This window comes from Myxine glutinosa, chromosome 2, assembly GCF_964187855.1.
Source record: "Myxine glutinosa chromosome 2, kmMyxGlut1.1, whole genome shotgun sequence".
NCBI classification, from domain to species: Eukaryota; Metazoa; Chordata; class Myxini; order Myxiniformes; family Myxinidae; genus Myxine; species Myxine glutinosa.
Genome location: NC_136262.1, coordinates 200,393,692 through 200,413,767, shown reverse-complemented (window position 1 = coordinate 200,413,767; position 20,076 = coordinate 200,393,692). Strand labels below are relative to the sequence as shown.

General features: G+C 42.7%; 1 protein-coding gene across 2 annotated transcripts in view; it reads right to left on the bottom strand.

Moving 5' to 3' along the window:
- Positions 1 to 20,076, bottom strand: part of LOC137413048 (histone-lysine N-methyltransferase NSD2-like) — a 56,970-nt gene that overhangs the window by 4,492 nt on the left and 32,402 nt on the right. For both annotated transcript variants that reach the window (XM_068098433.2, XM_068098434.2), the window contains 8 exons: positions 6,367 to 6,523; positions 6,066 to 6,271; positions 5,812 to 5,924; positions 5,418 to 5,687; positions 3,804 to 3,920; positions 2,453 to 2,594; positions 2,232 to 2,338; positions 1,872 to 2,064 (listed from right to left, as the gene is read on the bottom strand). In XM_068098433.2, the coding sequence (XP_067954534.2) occupies positions 1,872 to 2,064; positions 2,232 to 2,338; positions 2,453 to 2,594; positions 3,804 to 3,920; positions 5,418 to 5,687; positions 5,812 to 5,924; positions 6,066 to 6,271; positions 6,367 to 6,523 (1,305 nt within the window). The remainder of the gene's footprint in view (positions 1 to 1,871; positions 2,065 to 2,231; positions 2,339 to 2,452; positions 2,595 to 3,803; positions 3,921 to 5,417; positions 5,688 to 5,811; positions 5,925 to 6,065; positions 6,272 to 6,366; positions 6,524 to 20,076) is intronic.

Below are 20,076 nucleotides of genomic sequence, written 5' to 3'. Positions count from 1 at the left end.
TTTAGTTTGGTGCCCTTTTAATTTTTTTATTTTGTTTTTATATTATTTTTATTTTGGTTCAGTGCAACCTGCTTGCCAAGTCCCCTCCACCTACTCCTGCCCTGTGTCCCACGAATTCACGATTTTTGGCAGGCGCAATTAAAAAAAAAAAATTGACAAGTCTCGAGCATGACCAGCTTCTACATTCCCAACCGCATGTATCGCATTTTCACAGCTTCTAGGGGCCACTTAAAAACATTTTTGCCTCGCTATAAACGAGATTCACAGGATACCCCGCCATTCACATGGTAAACAGTGCTTCATGGCATATCACGCCATTCAAACTGTGAACAGCTTCGCGAGACATCCCACCATTCACAAGGTAAACATTGCATCACGGGATATCCCGCCATTCACACTTAGAACAGCTTAACGTGATATCCCGCCATTCCTATGGTAAGCATTACTTTGCGGGATATCCCGCCATTCACACGGTAAACATTGCTTCACAGGATATCCCGCCATTCACACGGTAAACATTGCTGCGCAGGACATCCCGCCATTCACACGATAAACATTGCTTCACGGGATATCCCACCATTCACACTTTGAACGGCTTAACGTGATATCCCGCCATTCACATGATAAGCATTACTTTGCGTGATATCCCGCCATTCGATTCACACAGTAAACATTGCTTCACGGGATATCCCACCATTCACACGGTAAACATTGCTGCGCAGGACATCCTGCCATTCACACTGTGAACAGCTTCGCGGGACATCCCACCATTCACACGGTAAACATTGCTTCACGGGATATCCCGCCATTCACACGGTAAACATTGCTGCACGGGATATCCCACCATTCACACTGTAAACAGCTTAGCGGGATATCCCACCACTCACACGGAAAGCATTACTTTGCGGGACATCCCGCCATTCACAGGGGAAACATTGCTTAACGGGACATCCCACCATTCACACTGTGAACAGCTTAGCGGGATATCCCACCACTCACACGGAAAGCATTACTTTGCGGGACATCCCGCCATTCACAGGGGAAACATTGCTTAACGGGATATCCCACCATTCACACTGTGAACAGCTTCGCGGGATATCCCACCATTCACACTGAACAGCTCTGTGGGATATCCCGCCATTCACATGGTAAACATTGCTTCGCTGGATATTCCACCAGCTGCATAACACATCATTCCCTCCGAATTACTGTACAGAATGAAAACACTCCACCGCATCTATTAGTGCAATTCGTTGTCTCCATTTTTCCCACTGAAACGATGCCCCAACATTCACGGGATTTTCAGACATTTGTTGTTTTTGCCTCGACATTCACCGATTTTGAAATGCCCGGAACGTATCCAACCTTCTTGCATTGAAACAATGCCCCCACATTCGCTGCTCCGACTTTCGCGGCATTTTTCAGGAACGTATCCCCCACGAATGTTGGGGACCCAGTGTGTGTATATATTTCTTTTTCACATTCAGGTTGTTACATCGGAAATAAGTGATTAGAGATCACAATATGGCTATGTGTGACCATCTGAGACCTACAATGCAGGAAATAAAATGTCCCAAATGATGCCATTCTTCTTGGCCAAGGGAGGGTTTTGGAGGAGGGAGGGGGGGAGGGAAGGTTTGATAACCTTTTTTTTTCATGTTCAAAACCACTTGGGCCTACCTCAGTTGCAGTCATGAAACATACATGTTGCACTGCTGCAGCGTTGACATATCAAGTCAATATGCAAATAGTGAAACAGTTTTTTGACACGTTGGACATCCTTGTAAAACAAAGATTGGCATACATCTTTAGCAAGTTAGCTTGAGTTGGGATGTGATGATGGTAAAAGCAAGCAAGATGAGCAGCAGTACCATAGGGTGGCTTATCCAGCTGGAGGCAGGAGACGTGATATGACTTGGGACATCCCTTACGGCCGCACATCACAAGCTCCCCAGACAGGCCACAGCGAAAGCAGTCATCTTCGTGGCGGAAACGAGCTCCCGACCGCCGTGCTTTGGGCCGCACCTTCTTTATTCTCTCCTCCACCGCTGCAGCTACAGCAGTCTGTGAAGGTAGATACACAGGATGATAAAGTACACCAGGGAGTATGTTTGACTCCTTGACATTCGACATCATGATTCCCATTTACTTTACTCCCATTTACTTTACTCTCGACATCATGACTCCCATTTAAACATCATAAATGGGTGACAAAGTACCCATTTACTTACCTTTGGCCGAACACCCAGGAAGCCACTGCAGTTGTCTGATCCACACTTGCAAACTGTCTTTTCATTTCCCAAACAATCCAGGTTATAGTTGAAGGTGAGCTCCGTACCTGCATAAGCACAGGGACATTATAAATGATTATGTGCATTCGCTCCATGGCACAAGTTGACGCTACTTAAACCAAGGTCCAGAAAGGATGCTATGTGTGCATGGAATATTTTACCTGCTTTGATGTCGCACAAGGCAAACAGGCCCACACGAGTATCACCATTGACCGACCACTTCTGAGTTTCACAGTTGGGCTGACAGCTATGGTTCATGAAACGAGAGAGGTTGCCTTTGGGTCCAGCATCAATGATGCGATCCTAATTCGGCCAGCAAACACAGCACACCCAATGAGGTCACAAACATGCGAAAAAGCCATTCATGGTAAAAAAAAAAGCAACAACAACCCATCAACTAAATTGTCTCCACCTCGTAAGACCATCACAGTCAGGAAGGCAGGACCTTCGAGATTCAAATACAACCAACTGCAAATTATATCTATCAACGTACAACAGGCACTCCTGCATTTAAATTTCCAGCAAATGAAAATTGACAATGGTGGCAACAGACCAAGCATTAGTAAGTAATTTTACAGTGCAGCATCAATTTATGTATGTGAAGTAAAAATAAAAGTAAAACGATTTGGACGAGAGGGTTAACAGGTTGACCCAGAATTAGAAAGTCACCTTTGAGATTTACCCTGGGTTTGATTCCGGTTCCGATTATAAATGGTCATCCTGGTACTATGCAAGAAGGGCGTTGTTTTGTTGAGAGCAACGCCGAATGGTGGCACATTCCATGGGTGTCCTATCTGCGAGTATTCGCTAGTGGATGTTTAAGATCCCAAGATGTCTTGAAAATAATAGGCTATTGTATGCCAGTACTGTGAAAAGGCGAAGTCGTGTTCAGGGTTGGTTATTGTGGTGTTTTATGCTCTATTGCGGTGAACAACCTTTGGTACATCATGGGCGATGAAGGTTGTGGTCAAGTTTCATCGAAATTGTGTGTCGTTTCAGAGGGAAAAGCAAATTCCTATTTTTGGGGGAGGGAGGAGTGGGTCAAACCTGAATCCACTTTGACCCCAGGTCGACTCCCTTAAACCCCAATTTTTTTTTAATGCTGTGAACAAAGTTTAGTCACAACATACCAAATATAATTTGTGCCAAATTTGTTCACAATCCCATCAGCAGTTTTGGAGAAGAAGTTGCAAGTGTTTACGGACTGATGGACGGATGACGCGCCATCCCATAAGCTCCCTGGAACAACGTTCCAGGTGAGCTGAAAATAAGAATTTGCATGCAGCCATAACAACTGTGTACTTATGGGAAGGAAGGATTGAATAGTTAAAATAGAACTTGCTCTGGTGGAAATAAATAAATAAAAAGATCACTTCAGAAATAGTAACAATAATAACCAGGATTTACTGGAATAGCCAGAATAACAAGGTAAGTTTAAAGTTGGTTTGAAGCTAATAATGTACAGTCACTAAAGTTGTGATGTGACAGCATGTTTAGCCTGTGATGCAGAACCTTGGCAAGGGTGAGCATGTAAAAATGGGTGACGTCATTCTCATGTGCCAGCTTGATCCTTTTCCGGCATTCTTCCTCGTCAACAAGTTCACCAACATATTCATTTACAAACTCGCCCTGCAGAAGGATATGCATGCACTAGTCAGGTTGATTTGTACCCTTTGGGATAACCCAAAATGCCAAGCACTCAAACAGGGGAGTGTGGATACCATTCAGGCATATCCACAAGGAAGGTGGCAAAACTGAAGATCCGAATGCACGAAGAACTGGCTACTGAAATTGTTAGTTCCATTATCAAACTAGAGAGTGCATCGAACACGATACCCCACGCAGTGCTCAAGTACATATATACTTCAATTTTAACAAAATAATGACATTAAAAGATCGTTAAAAAATTCCGGAAGTTTAGCGCTACTGAAGCAGTCTTATACACCACCCTATTTAACATGTCAAAGTACTGCTAAACTGAAGGGGGTTTGAAAGTGCAAAGAAGGTGATTTGTGTTCTACATTGGGCAAGTATATAATTCGAATTCAACTAGAAGGGTACCCAGTGGAGCACATACCTCCGCCAGGCTGAACAGTTTATGTTTTATATCCCAATGATATGCCGAATCTGGATTTGGACCTGAACCAAAATTGAATCGGCTTGTTCTTGTCACTTTACCAACTCATCCACCAAGTTTAGTCATAACTCGTCCATAACTTTTTAAACTCTTATACATCGCTTTTCGTCCGATCTCTCAATGGTGAAGAATCACGTAAAAATCAAATAATTCTCACATCTGAATCCATATTCAGATCTTCACCAAAATCGAAAAGATTCGTTCTTGTCACGCACAAAACCTCTCCACCAAATTTCGTCCAAATCCGTCCACAACTTTTTGAGATATCCTGCTAATGTCGTTTTTGCCCCTATATCCCAATGGGAAAGAATCATTTGAACAATTATACGAGCCGGATCCGGATAGTCACCAAAATCGAATCATTTCACCCTTGTCACAAACACTACATCTCTGCATAATTTCGTCCGAATCGTCCACAACTTTTTGTGATATCTTGTTCACAAACAAACAAACAAACAAACAGACAGGAGTGAAAACATAACCTCCATCCGCCTTCGGTGGCAGAGGTAATAAAATAAAGATTGTACAAGTCATACATAAATGAATTCTGGAATTTACTGCCGGTGATGCGGTGTCTATCACATCACCCCATCTAACATGTCACACATTAGCTATCCGTACCTGTTATTTGTGTCATTTATAACATCCTTAAAACCAGTAAGTTTCCTGTTTGAAATTATTTTCAATTTTGTTTGACTGCCAGACAGGTAGACAGAGTAAAAAGTTATCTCACTCCTCTCTGAGCATGTGCGATCAGGTCAAATTCAGAGACAAAGTACTGTCAAACGGCAGGTTTGTCTCCCCATTCATGTTCAAAATACAACATTCAATTTAAACAAGTTGTTCTTCGATCATAAACTGACGTTTGCAGACATGGACGTGAATCAATTGCTTAAGACTGCTTTTCACTTCACATGGTAAAAAGACAATATTGTCATCACAAATTATTTCTAATCCTCCCCGAAAGGCATCAGGATGTTGGACCATACCTTCCGGATGTCCACCTTGGTACGCAAACCCCAGCCACAGGCATAAGCGCGAAAGACCTCGGCTGGTGGGTAAAGCCGTTTGCTGAAGCTCTGATTGTTGCAGCGTTCACCGGCAGGACACACCATGGGGTGGCATTCATAAAGCAGGATGCGGTTTAGGCATTCCGAGTCAAGGCCACAAGCACCCTCATTTGTTGCCTTGCAGCTGCAGCGAGGGATCTCTGACAAGTCTGCAGTCAGAATCTGCACCTTTCCCACAGGCTTGTTGGTCTGTGCAGTGCAGAATAAACATCGGGAACACGGTACAATAACTCGAACACAAAGCCTTCGTTGATCAAACCAAGAACATATTAATGACCGATGCCTTCACTATTCCCGCAAATTTATGCTTTACCTTGACTTCCTTGTAGGACGGTGGCTTTCTTTCATTTCTCTCAATTTCTTGTGCTTCTCTCGTTTCTTTCTCTGCCTTCAGTTCCTGGTACCTGACCACAGCCTCCTGTAGTGCTACAAACCACAACATTTAATGAGTGCTGTACAATAATCACTCATCTTGCCAAAGCGACACTCCATGCACTCTATCAACACAACCATCATCTCCACAGTGAAAATTTCACGCTGTCTTCACTCAAGCCACATTTTTACTACCTTTCTGGAAAGAGCTGTTAAGCCCCAGGGTGCCTCCATTGCTGTTTCCTTTATCACCCTCCACATAGGGAAACACACGACCCTGGTGCATGTACTGATAGTCATGAGAGCCAAAAAAACGCACAGGAAACTCGCCAATGCCATGCTGCAATGCCTGGATGTTTGAAGGCACTGCTCTGGGTGGACAGATCTCAGCAGGCCACCACCTGCATGGGCAAAAGGAAAAACACAAAATACATTCAACATGAAAGAAATCTCTACACGACATCAGACCCATTTTTACATATCAAGCCATCCACACCTGAAAGAGCCAAACTTGACCCAGACAATGTCACGGTAACGTGGCTTTCGGCCTAAGCGGCAGTCGCTGCAGATCCAGCTGCCATCTGGTGGCTCTATACCCAAGCAGTCGAGGTGAAACGTGGCAGGACATGACTCGCAGCATAAGAGGCTACCACCTGTAGGAGTGGTAAGCGTTTCAAATGCAGGTTAAGCTCCAAACATTGAGTAATATGACTAAGGACTAAGAGAGGCAGCAAAAGCAACACATTTTCATACAAAGTGTTTTTTGTAACTTTCACATTGATACAGGTACCAAGATATCCTTCACCTGTCCTCCCCATTAAGGTGAAAGGTTGAATGTTGTTGTATGTGCAATGACAAACATGCCATTCACAGTAAACAGCAGAGTTTTTCATCCGTCAAAAGCAACATGAAAACATGAAACCAAACTTCTCAAATATTAACATTGAATAACAAGACAAAGGCTTGAACAATGCATTGCCTCACCAGAGTGTATAGATTACAGTCGATCTGAAAAGCAGTGTGGACGAACATGCGGACACAAGAAAAGCCTCTCCCATCCCTTTGGGAATGGATAACGCTAATGATCAGCTAGCGGAGCACACAATGATGAACGCTAAACATTAAAAAAAAAATCAACTAATAATTTCAAACATTCTAAAGCGAAAATCAACCACTCCAAAGAAGGTTTGCAAAATGAAACCCTTTCTTTGTCAAAAAAAAGGAACCAAATGGAACCTTCTCCTCCCATCTCCCAATGAAGGCTGAAGTTCCCCAAGGCAGTATTTTTGGCCCAGTCTAATGCCTCTCTTATACAATTGACCTCTCCGATGCTCCAGAAACCCCTCTCGTCTGTTTTGCAGATGACTCCACATTGTATTATACAGTACACCATCCCTCTACTATTCAGAGAGAAGCTGTGGTCTGATTAAACCAAGATTGAACTGTTTGGCTCAACGTAAACCTTGCATCCTTCGAAGGACATCTATCTATAATTCCAGTAATCTCTGTGTGAATGTCTGTGTCTGTGTGTTTGTCTGTGACCGCTGTTTCTCGACAACTACCGGTCCGATATACTTGAAACTTGCCAGGTATATTGCTGGGGACCCGAGGATGTGCCTTTTCAAGGTTTGAAATTAATCGGAGAAGTAGTTACCGAGCTATGGCGATTTAGCCGTTCGCCGTTCGCTTTGGCTTTGCGAATGGACCAAACCATTTCATGTAAATAGAGGGGGGGGGGGGGGGTTCTGTGGTCGTTGCGAATGGACCAAACCATTTCATGTAAACAGAGGGGGGGGGGGTTCTGTGGTCGTTACTGCCACGTGGTTTCAAAGTTTTTTTTTGTTGTTGTTTGCACGCACGCTTTTTTGCACGCACGTACGGGCACCCACGTACGGGCACGTCCTAGTATTTATAATGCCGATTCCATATAAGAAATAGCAGGCCTTGTGATGCCAACAATCCAGCTGTGCAGCAACATTATTTGTATGGTTTCACCACCACCTATCTTTAGCCCACAGAATCTTGTTTCTCACAGTCTGAGAGTCCTTTAGGTGCTTTATTGCAAACTCCAAGCGGGCTTTCATGTGTCTTTCACTGAGGTGAGCCTTCCGTCTTGCCACTCTGCCATAAATCCCAGATCAGTGGAGTGTTGCAGTGATGGTTGTCCTGGAAGTTTCTCCCATCTCCACACAGGATCTCTGGAGCTCAGCCAGTGACTAACGGGTTCTTGGTCGCCTCTCTTTCCAAGGCCCTTCTCCCCCGATTGCTCAGTTTGGCCGGACGGCCAGCTCTAGGAAGAGTCCTGGTTGTTCCAAACTTCTTCCATTTAAGAATTATGGAGGCCACTGTGCTCTTGGGAACCTTCAATGCAGCAGAAATTTTTTTGTAGGCTTCCCCAAATCTGTGACTCGACACAATCCTGTCTCTGAGCTCTGCAGGCAGTTCCTTCGACCTCATGGCTTGGTTTTTGCTCTGATATGCATCGTCAGCTGTGAGACCTCATCTAGACAGGTGTGTGCCTTTCCAAATCATGTCAAATCAATTGAATTTACCACAGGTGGACTCCAATCAAGGTGTAGAAACATCTCAAAGATGATCAAGAGAAATGGGAGGCACCTGAGCTAAATTTCAAGTGTCATAGCAAAGGGTCTGAATACATATGTAAATGTGATATTTCAGTTTTTTCTTTTTAATAAATTGGCAAAACTTTCTAAAATCCTGTTTTCACTTTGTCATTATGGGGTATTGAGTGTACATTGATGAGGGAAAAAATGAATTTAAACGATTTCAGCATAAGGCTGCAACATAACAAAATGAAGGGGTCTGAATACTTTCTGAATGCATTGTACATGTATGTGTGTGTGTGTGTGTGTGTGTGTGTGTGTGTGTGTGTGTGTGTGTGTGTGTGTGTGTGTGTGTGTGTGTGTGTGTGTGTGTGTGTGTGTGTGTGTGTATGTATGTATATATATATATATATATATATATACAGTGAAACCTTGACTTACGAGTTTAATTCGTTCTATGACCGAGCTCGTAACTCAATTTGCTCGTTTCTCAAATTAAATTTCCCCATTAAAATGCATTGAAATGCTATTAATCCGTTCCAGCCCGCCAAAAACCACACCAATTTTTTTTTAAATATACAGTATATATAAAAATATCTCGCGCTTTATATTTCACCTGTATGCAGCATACAAGTTGGCAGGATGGCCTGGACTGGAGGTACGCACACTTGACTCTAAACTGTCCAGCCTGGGTTTGAATCCCGACCCAGCTATAACCTGTCATGGGTGAATCACAGGCAGGGTGATTCATCAATGTGTGTACCGCTAAACTGGGCGCCCCGTTTGCGTCCCATTAGTTGTTGGATGTTAAGGATCTCACCGTGTTTTCCACAAAGAGAAGGCGAGCTATCGCCGGCACTCTGAACAAGTTGTGGCCTGGCATGCTCTTCTCCTCTGCCGTTATATACGTCCTCCTCGGCATCTTTTTCCAGAAGAGCCCTGTCTCGTCACAGTTGAAGATTTGCTGGGGGATGTATCGTTCGGCTTCTATCAGTTCGGCAAAAGTTATAATAAAATCTTCAGCTGCCTTCACATCCGCCTCACCAAGTCGACAACACGCACACCTCGCTCATGTTTTTCGACGATTGCGTGTTTTATATCCAAGCACATCATCCTCTTCTTCTTCTCAGCACTGCCCTTGGCACTCAATTACTTACGACCCATGGTTAAAACTAAGAAATTTTCCAAAATAACCAAAATGCGAAAACAAAGCAGCAGCGATATACGGCAGAGCTGCTTGCACGGCAAGATAACCACGTGACCGGAACCCACCTGGTGGCGGGTGGCATAAGCTCCAAAATAACCAAAATGCGAAAACAAAACAGCAGCGATACGGCAGAGATGCTTGCACGGCAAGGCAAGATAACCACGTGACCGGAACCCACCTGGTGGCGGGTGGCGTAAGCTCGTAACTCAGATCTCGGCTCGCATCTCAAAGCAATAAACCGCCCGAGCGACGGCTCGTATCTCGGAAAACTCGTAAGTTGGTGCACTCGTAAGTCAAGGTTTCACTGTATATATATATATATATATATATATATTAGGGTGGGCTTCAAAAAATCAAAATGCAGATTTTCTCCGGGACATGGTCTATTTTTGTTCCTTTTGGTGTCAAAGGAAACCACACCAAATTTGAATGGAATCCAATAATATTTAGGGGTGCCACATCAGTGATGAATTTTCCCCCATGCAAAAATAGGAATTCCCATTTTTTGGGCTGTATATACACAAAATAAATACATAATTATATATATACATTAAATATAATATTAAAAATAAATATATAGTAAATATACATTAAATAATAATAATATATATTATATTATACATTATATATACAATTATACGATAGACAATTATACAAATATAGACAAATATAATACATTAAATAATATATTAAAAATAAATATAATATATTAAAATTTAAATATAATAAATAAATATATAGTTATACAATATATATACATTATAATTAAATATACATTAAATTTATACATAAAATATACATTAAATAATAAATATACATAAATACACATTATACATTATATATATATAGTTGTATACAATATATTATACATACAGTTTTGAGATTTCCTATGATCACTATCTGGGCAATTTTCATGCATGTTTTGTCCAGGTTCCCGGGGTCAGGGGTACGCTTTTTTAGTGTGTAATATGTAGGACTAACTTATTGACTGTGGCTCTTTTGTAGAGAGTGACCCTGTGGAGTAAGAATTAACAGGATTTTACCCACATTCTTGCGTATTTTGCAGATATGGCATGTGCTAGTACCAGTGTTTCATTGAAAACTCGGGCTCAGGATAATGTGTATCTCATTGGGTCCACTTCTGGAGATGCCATCAAAGGTGCCAAGCTCCCGACTGTGCATCAATCTCTTGTCCTGTTTTTCCATCACCTGAAGAAGGAGAATCGCACTGCCCGGGAGAGTGCAACCCTCACCATTGAAGAGGTTGTGAAGTTCTGGGAAAAAGCTCACCTACCTACAACGACGAAGCAGCACTGCATCCATCGTTTGGAGAGGCTATATGAAGAATGGAGGAGCCTCCAAAAAGGTGCAAAGCGGGGTGGTGCGACCCAAGAGAAAAAGGAAGCATCCTTCAAGGCCTCCTTGGAGAAGACGTTTGATCTTAGGCATGCAGATTCGGAGGCCATAATCACCAACCCCGAGGACAGGACGTTTCTTCACGATCAATTCTCAGAGAGGAAGGCTTCAATGGGATCTGTAGACACTGTGTTGGAAGCAAAAACGAAGCGAAAGAAAGAAAGGGAAGAAAAGGAGAAGACTAAGGTAGAGAAGGAAAATAAGAGACAGGAAATGGTCATGAAGGGTGCTACTGCTATGGAAGTCACAGACTCAGACTCTGACTCTGAGACCACGGCACAGGCTGGTTCTTCATCATCTGATGGTGGGATATCTCGTCCCAAGAAAAGAAGGCCTATCAACATTGTCACTCTTGAAGTCGCAGCTTCTTTGGATCGTACGAAAACAAGTGACCGAATGGCTGTCCACAACTTGGCATCCATTTGTAGAGCAGTAGGATGGGATCCTGCAGAGCTGGCACTGAACCGATGGACAGTGCGGCGGAATCGCATGATGCATCGATGCAAAACCATGGACGAAATAAAAGAGCATTTCATCATAATGTGCAGGGTCCTTTAGTGGTCCATTGGGATGGAAAGCTTCTTCCCGATGTCACTGGAGATTTTGTGCATGTGAAGGTGGATCGTCTTCCAATCCTTGTGTCCAACCAGTACCATGGAATGGAGCAGCTGTTGAATGTTCCCAAGTTACCTGACGGGGGAGGAGAAGCTATGGCAACCGCTGTAGTGGACACACTGAAGAGCTGGAACCTTGTGGGCAAGGTGAAGGCTTTGTCTTTTGACACAACGGCCAGCAATTCAGGTGTTCGTGGTGGGGCTGCTGTCCTCATTGAAAAGAAGCTACAGACTGAACTAATTCATTTGGCTTGCCGCCATCATGCGCACGAAATCATTCTGGGAGATGTTTTCACCACTCTTTTCGGTCCTTCATCAGGCCCTGACATCCAGCTTTTTAAGCGGTTTCAGGCGGAGTGGCTGTCCATTGCCCATCACCAACCAAAAAATGGATTCACAGATCCTGATACGGCAGCTGAGTTTGCACAGAACAATGATATGATGGATGAAGCTCTGGAATTTGCTCTTGTGTGTTTGAAAGATCAGCAGCCACGAGATGATTATCGTGAACTCCTAGAACTGACTGTCATCTACATGGGAGGAATCCCACCTCGTGGAATCCGGATCATGGCTCCAGGAGCAATGCACAGAGCCAGATGGATGACAAAAGCACTATATTCACTACAGGTGTTCATGTTTCGGTCAGAGTTCCACTTGACACTTCGAGAGGCGAGAGAACTCCGAGCCTTCAACATTTTTGTCTGCCTTGTGTATGTACAGGCTTGGTTTTGGGCTCCACAAGCTATTGAGGCTCCCCTGAATGACATTAACCTCTTCAAGAAGTTGGAAAAGTTTGAACAAATCAATCAGAAGATGGCTCAGGCAGCCTTGAAGGCACTTGGCCGCCACACGTGGTACATGAGCCCAGTACTAGTGGCATTTGCATTCTTTGACACCAGAATTGACAAAGAAAGCAAGATCAATATGATTGAAGCATTGAAAAATGACGGTGAAAACCCCTCTCCAAAGAGACCAGCTATCAAACGAGGAACCGCCCTGTCAATCGCTGGCCTCATAACAAAACACACCAAGCATTTCTTCAGCATCCTAGGGACCCCAACTGATTGGATGGATAAGGATCCTGGTTCATGGGAGCAAGAAACCAGCTTTCAGGAAGCAAAGAAAGCCGCCAGTGGCTTAGTCGTGGTGAACGACAGGGCAGAAAGGGGTGTCGCATTGATACAAGACTACAATAAGCTCCTTACAAAGGAAGAAGAGCAAAAGCAAGCTCTGCTCCAAGTTGTTGCTGCTCACAGGAAGATGTACCCCGATGCCAGGAAGGCAACAGTGGTGAAACAGGCCCAGAAATAGGAGTTACATTTCTCATTATATTTGGGTTTTTTAATATTATGTGATATGGTGTCTCTTCATTTTATGAACTGAACATTTGGATTGTTATCATTGAATTTGAGTTTTCATAGCAATATAGTGCTATTTGTGCAGCTATTGTAACTTGTGTTTGCTAGAATACAAAGAAAGTGAGTGGAGGGTGGATTTTCATAAAACAAACTTCTGGTTTTGCTTTCGATCCATATATAGAAAAGTTTTGTAGACACCTTTAGTTTGAAGGCTGATGTGGCACCCCTAAATAAAATCAGATTGCTTTCATATTTGGTGTCTTTTCATTTTGGAACAAAAGGAACAACATAAAGCCATGTCCCAGTAAATATTAAAAAAAAATTATTTTGAGCACCACCCTATATATATATATATATATATATATATATATATATATATATATATATATATATATATATATATATATATATATACAGTCATCCCTCGCTATATCGCGGTTCACTTTTCGCGGCTTCGGTACATCGCGGGTTTTTCTCGCTAGTATATGTAAAATTATATCGCTGATTTTTCGCTATATCGCGGGATTTTGCGGTATAAATGTATTTTTATATACTATTATTTTAAATATTTTTGTGGTAAAATAAGCATTTTCTAGCCTAAAAAATTTTAAAATGTAAAAAAATAAGAAAAATACAGTAATTAAAACATATTACAAGAAATAAAATACTGTACATAGTGTACAGTAGAAGAGTAGACAAAGAGACAAAGTCGTGCGTATGGAAAACGCAGATGCGGCAGCTTCCACTTGCGCTAGTTACCCACGTAATGGGTAACTGTGATGCTCTTTCTGGCTGTGCAGTACATTCATCATCGTCATCACCTTCATCGTCATCAGTACTGCACAGCTAATTCATCATCATCTTCATCACGCAAGTTGTAGTATTGAAGAGCCGGGGCTCTTGCTTGATACGGACGAAATGACGGGCAAGACACAAACTCGTCCGAGAAGATATTTATTCTCAAAACCAACTCGGGAACACTGAAAAGCCCGTTTATCGGGCTGCATTATAAAGCACAACCAGAAACCGAAAGCCACGCCTCTCAAGCGTGGCGTGCTTCGGTGGTCACGTGATCAACAGGTGTAGCTGATTATACCCGCACGCGCGGCACGCTTTAGCGGTCACGTGACCAGTCACTCTGGCGCCGGGATCCCCGCCGGTGACGTCACCGGCTGGAGCAAGGAGATTCTGATGCTGGTCTTGCTTGGGTGACCCATGGGTAGCTACAGTATCTTCAATGGTGAGTACCCATTAGAATTTTATATGTTGTTAAAATTACGTATGTTTAAGAGTGTAAAAAGTGTTTAAGAGTATAGGAAGTGTTTATAACAGTATGGGAAAGGTTAATAAGAGTGTGGGGAGGGTCATAAAGCTTTAAAATATATATAAATAATAAAATAAAAATATGGTCGCTACTTCGCGGATTTTCGTCTATCGCGGGGGGTTCTGGAACGTAACCCCCGCGATAAACGAGGGATCTCTGTATGTGTGTGTGTGTATATATATATATATATATATATATATATATATATATACATATATATATATATACATACATACATATATACATACATACATATATACATACATACATATATACATACATACATATATACATACATACATACATACATACATACATATATATATATATATATATATATATATATATATATATATATATATATATATATATATATATATATATATAATTATAAAATTGAAATCTTGCGTGTTTGTGTGTAACATTCGATCGGTCCGGGGGCGTGGCTTACCCCTTTGAGAGAGTAGTAATATCCACCATTTTATTAACTCGCATAGCTTTGAGGCCTGTTTTGTAGGCCCGTGGTGTCTTGCTCTCTCTCTGTTTTATTTCAAATCAAATTCGATATATCATTTCATTTTTCACAGTCGCTAACATAGTTTTAGACTCGGTTGAAAAAAAACGGGAAGAAAATCCGATGAAAGTTTCCGTTTATAGAACGAAATGAATTCTGAAAGGCTTGTATCTTCAAGGCCATTGAGTCTGTCTCTCGCCTTTATCTTCAATCTAAGTCGCCATCTGATTTCATTTTTATCGATGGTTTTAGACTCGGTAAAAGAAATAATTGAGAACATTCACGCACACACGGGAAATTGCAGAGATATATTTTAAAAATCGCGCCACGTTGATATACGAAAATACACCGCCTAAAATAACAGGCATACAGTATATATCTTCGTTATTTCATTCAACATTATTACCCGGAAGTAAAATATGTTTCAGGAAATTACCGAGAGATATTTCTTCGATTTTTTTTATTATTTATATGCGCATACACTTTAAATAGGTTTATTTGAAATCTTCAATTTTCACAATGTAATTTATTTGTCATTTGATGATCGGCAAAACGATAGCACAAACACAATACTATTTGCAGGAAGAATGTCGTATCAACCCTCCGACGGCGCTACGGACGCGGACAACGAATCACACCTCACGTCTATGGACGCGAATAGCAACATCCGCACGAATCAGTCATCAATGATTTTCATTGACGCGCCTGGAGGCACAGGGAAGACGTTTCTTATTAACCTGATTCTCTCTAAAGTGAGAACGAGTGGAGAAGTTGCCCTTGCGGTGGCTTCATCTGGCATAGCTGCTACCCTCATGCCTGGTGGAAGAACAGCGCACTCAAGGTTCCAAATCCCTCTGACACCGAGGGAAGATGGCGTATGCAACATCGATAAAAATTCCACTATCGCAGACCTCTTTCGAAGTACAAAACTCATCGTGTGGGATGAGTGTCCTATGATCAGGAGAGAGAGTTTCGAGGCTGTGGATCGCACGTTGCATGATGTATGTGACAAAGACGAGCCTTTTGGAGGGATCTTGACGATATGCTGTGGTGATTTCCGTCAACTTCTGCCCGTGGTGAAAAGAGGGTGTGATGCTGACGTTGAGAATGCGTGCATAAAGAAGTCCTACTTATGGCAGAGCTTTGGAATGTTTCACTTGAGAACTAATATGCGACTGACCGACGGAAGTGGGCAGTTTTCAAGATTTTTGCTCGACATCGGCGAGGATAGAATCGAGAAAAATGCGGATGATGAGATAGATTTGCCAGAGGATATACTGCTGACAGCGAGTGGGCTCGATGAGTGCATCGATACCATATATCCATCATTCACCAATCCGATGGAAGTTTTTTCAGCAAGGTCTATATTAGTGCCCCTCAACGATATGATGCGAAACATCAATTCAAGATGCATCACAAGGTTCCCTGGTGCTAGCAAGTAGTATGCTGCGTTCAACAGTGTGACTGAGGGTACTGATGCGACGCACTTCCCAACGGAATTCCTAGATTCCGTTGAAGTCTCGGGATTGCCGCCGCACAACCTCGAGCTCAAAAAAGGATCCCCTATCATTTTGATACGGAACTTGGACCCTCCGAAACTTTGCAACGGGACGCGCATGATTGTTGAGGACATGCTTCGAAATATTATAGTTGCGAGGATCACAAGTTCAACGTTTGAAGGCGAAACTGTAATGCTCCCTCGGATCCGACTAAATCTGTCGGAAGCTGAGGATATCCCTTTGCAGCGCTGCTAGTTCCCCATACAATCCTGCTTCGCAATGACGATCCATAAGGCGCAAGGGCAAACTATGGAGAATGTGCTGGTCTACCTGGAGAAACCGGTCTTCCAGCATGGTCAGCTGTATGTGGCGCTCAGTCGAGGGAAGAGGAAAGAGAACGTGCGAGTTTATGTAAATGGAGGATCGTCGACAAAGAACATCGTCATCAGAAGTGTCCTCTGACAACAAAATTGTGGTAGTCCACGGTGTTTTTTCTAAAAAAAAAAAAAAAAACGTGATCGGAGATAAGGGCCGAAATCACGTGTCACAGGTAAGTGATTTAGAACGCTGGAGAGGTGAGCCTTATGGCTTGCTGGCCCAAATAATCTCCCTGATGATGCCAGCGTTCGCTTTAGTTCTATTCTCATATCTATTCAAACTGACATTGACCCAACGGGTCATGGGTCGTCTAGTATATATATATACAATGCATTCAGAAAGTATTCAGACCAAGTGCGACTCATCATTGATCATCTGCAGATACCTGTTACCGTTGACATTCCTTTCAAAGAAAAATGGTCCGATCACCTGACCACTTCCACAAAGTCCCAACCAAACAGTCCACTTTTGTCGATTCATGTTGGCGTCAAAATTAAATTCCGGGGGTTGTCCTGTCGGTGCATATTCAAGAACATTATGGGTATTGACCTTGCCGTCCATGGCGAAAGCAGCTTCGTCGCTGATAACGAGATACCGCAGGAAATTGACATCTGCTTCGCAACGTGATATCAACCATCCGGCAAGCATCAGCCTCCTGGCAAAATCCCTGGTGTAAGTTGATGTAAGTTGATGCGGATGTGAATCCGATATGGATGTTGGTGGAGGTCCAGTCTTGTGATTCGGTTGAATGTTGCCAAAGGCAATCCCGTCCCATTTCGTCTTGCGCTGGTATCCCGAGGATGCTCCAAAACTTGCTGCCTTACTGCTGCAATGTTCATTTCCGACCGCCCAGTGCGCCTCCTACCAGAATTCCCCTTGTTGCGGTTGAGGCTAGTGCCATGCTCTTGGTATTTTCTAACATTCGCCCAGATGGCTTTGGCTGCTGGAGACTCCCGTTCTGGGAAACGTTCCCTGAACGCATCACGAGTTCGCTGCAAACTTCCAGTTTGGTGAAAGGTTGTAACCACGAAGGTCTGCCGTTCAGTCGTAAGTTAAACCATCTTTTCAATGACTCAGACCGTCTCTAAACCCATACACTGTAGGGTAGGCCCATCTTAAATAAAAAACCACCTTTAGAGGCCATTTTTTCCCCCCGCAAGCGGGGGTTGGCCTTTTTCGGGGACCGTGGTTGTTGTTGTTTTTCGGTCCCCTTTTTGAAGCAATGTTTTACGGCCGGATGCCCTTCCTGCCGCCAACCCTTTTTGTCGCCTTTTACGACAAACAGGGAATTACCAGTGAACTGGTACTCAATTAGCCGACCTCGGAAGGATGACAGGCTGAGTCAACCCCCCTGCCGTTAATTCAGCGATCGACCGGGATTCGAACCCAGGATCCTAGGATCCTAAGCCGGCACCCTAGCCGCTAGCCCAACACCAGGGTTGAGGCCCATCTTAAATACCCATCTTAAACAAAGGATGACGCAACAGACGATTACCAGACCAGCTTAACAATTATTTTACATAATCAACTTGGCTGTCGACAAGTAATGCGTCCATTTTAAACTGTCTTGCACCGATTAGCCAAACTTGTAAAAATGCGATTTGAACTTGTCATTTTCAATGAACATGTACTCGGTCATATGTGACAGCAATGCTGCATGAAAGGAATCAATGGAAAGCTGAGGATCTCCTCATAATTGGTAAACCACATGTAAATTGTCAAACTAAATAACCTTCGCATATTAACCCCTTGAATTCGGATTACCTTTTTTTTTGATATGCACTGTGTATATGTGGATGTGTGTGTGTGTATGTATATATGTATGTAAATATATATATATATATATATATATATATATATATATATATATATATATATATATAGTATATATAATCATGCGTCCGAATTGGACGTTGTCCGAACATCACATTGTTAACTATGTATTCATACTTACGTGTATGTGGAATATTGCAGTGTCATCAGCATCTGTTCCATAATCAATATCGGCCCCTCTCAAAACTTGGTCAATCTTGTTGCCTTCATTGAAGCCGATCCTTTTACCGCTTGAAGAATCTTCTTTGTTTTTCACTAGGGCATGCCCGTACTATATATATATCTAAAATTATATCCCCCCCCTCTATTTACATGAAATGGTTTGGTCCATTCGCAAAGCCAAAGCGAACGGCTTGCGAGTACGGTGACAATCCCCCCCCTCTATTTACATGAAATGGTTTGGTCCAAAGCGAACGGCTTGCGAGTACGGTGACAATCCCCCCCCTCTATTTACATGAAATGGTTTGGTCCAAAGCGAACGGCTTGCGAGTACGGTGACAATCCCCCCCCCCCCCTCCCTCTATTTACATGAAATGGTTTAGTCCAAAGCGAACGGCTTGCGGAGTTTGGTAAAGAAATCGCCATAGCGTGCACAAACGCGCAGGAAAGCGAAAGAATCGCAAATTAGTTTTAATTAGTTTTAAAACATAGTTTAACGCCAACATAGCGGCAACATAGTTTGCCAACGTGAAATAAATGAATACGCTCTCAAATGTGCCGTCCGAGGCAGAGTCTGTTCGGCACGTTCGGCACACGTGATAACTCGCTGCTCTCTGATTGGTTGAATCGTTTTTTGGACATAGCTCAGTAACTACTTCTCCGATTAATATGAAACCTTGAAAAGGCACATCCTCGGGTCCCCAGCAATATACCTGGCAAGTTTAAAGTATATCGGACCCGTGGTTGTCGAGAAACAGCGGTCACAGACACACACACAGACATACACACAGACAAACACACACACAGAGATTACTGGAATTATAGATAGATTATCGTCGTGATCGTAAAGTGCGACATGCCGAAATCATGTGCGATAGCATTCACAGATTTGCCGCCCTCACGCTGTCTTATTATTTTCTGCTTCTCCTCCAAATCAATGCTCTTGCGTTGTTGCTTGCTGCTGCTACCACTAGGGCTGGTTGCGCTGCGTTTGGGACCCATGGTTAACTTTAGGGTGGATTGATTTGAATAAAATCAAATGAAAAGACAATGAAACGCGGAGGTAATCGAGACTGGATGCTGATGATGCTGCGGTGCTACCGACGAGGCAAAACCAAGCATCTACAATGTTATAGTTTATAAACTTTTTATTTTGTAAGTAAGGAAATCAAATTAAAAGTACAGTACAGTACAGTACACTACAATAGCCAAAAAATATAAACCAGTAACATAAGCATTTCTTTTATCTATCAAAACATATTATGGATTTATAGTTACTGTACTGTATCATCATACGCCTGGCAGCACAATCTATTTTGTTTAAGAACACGTGATGCATG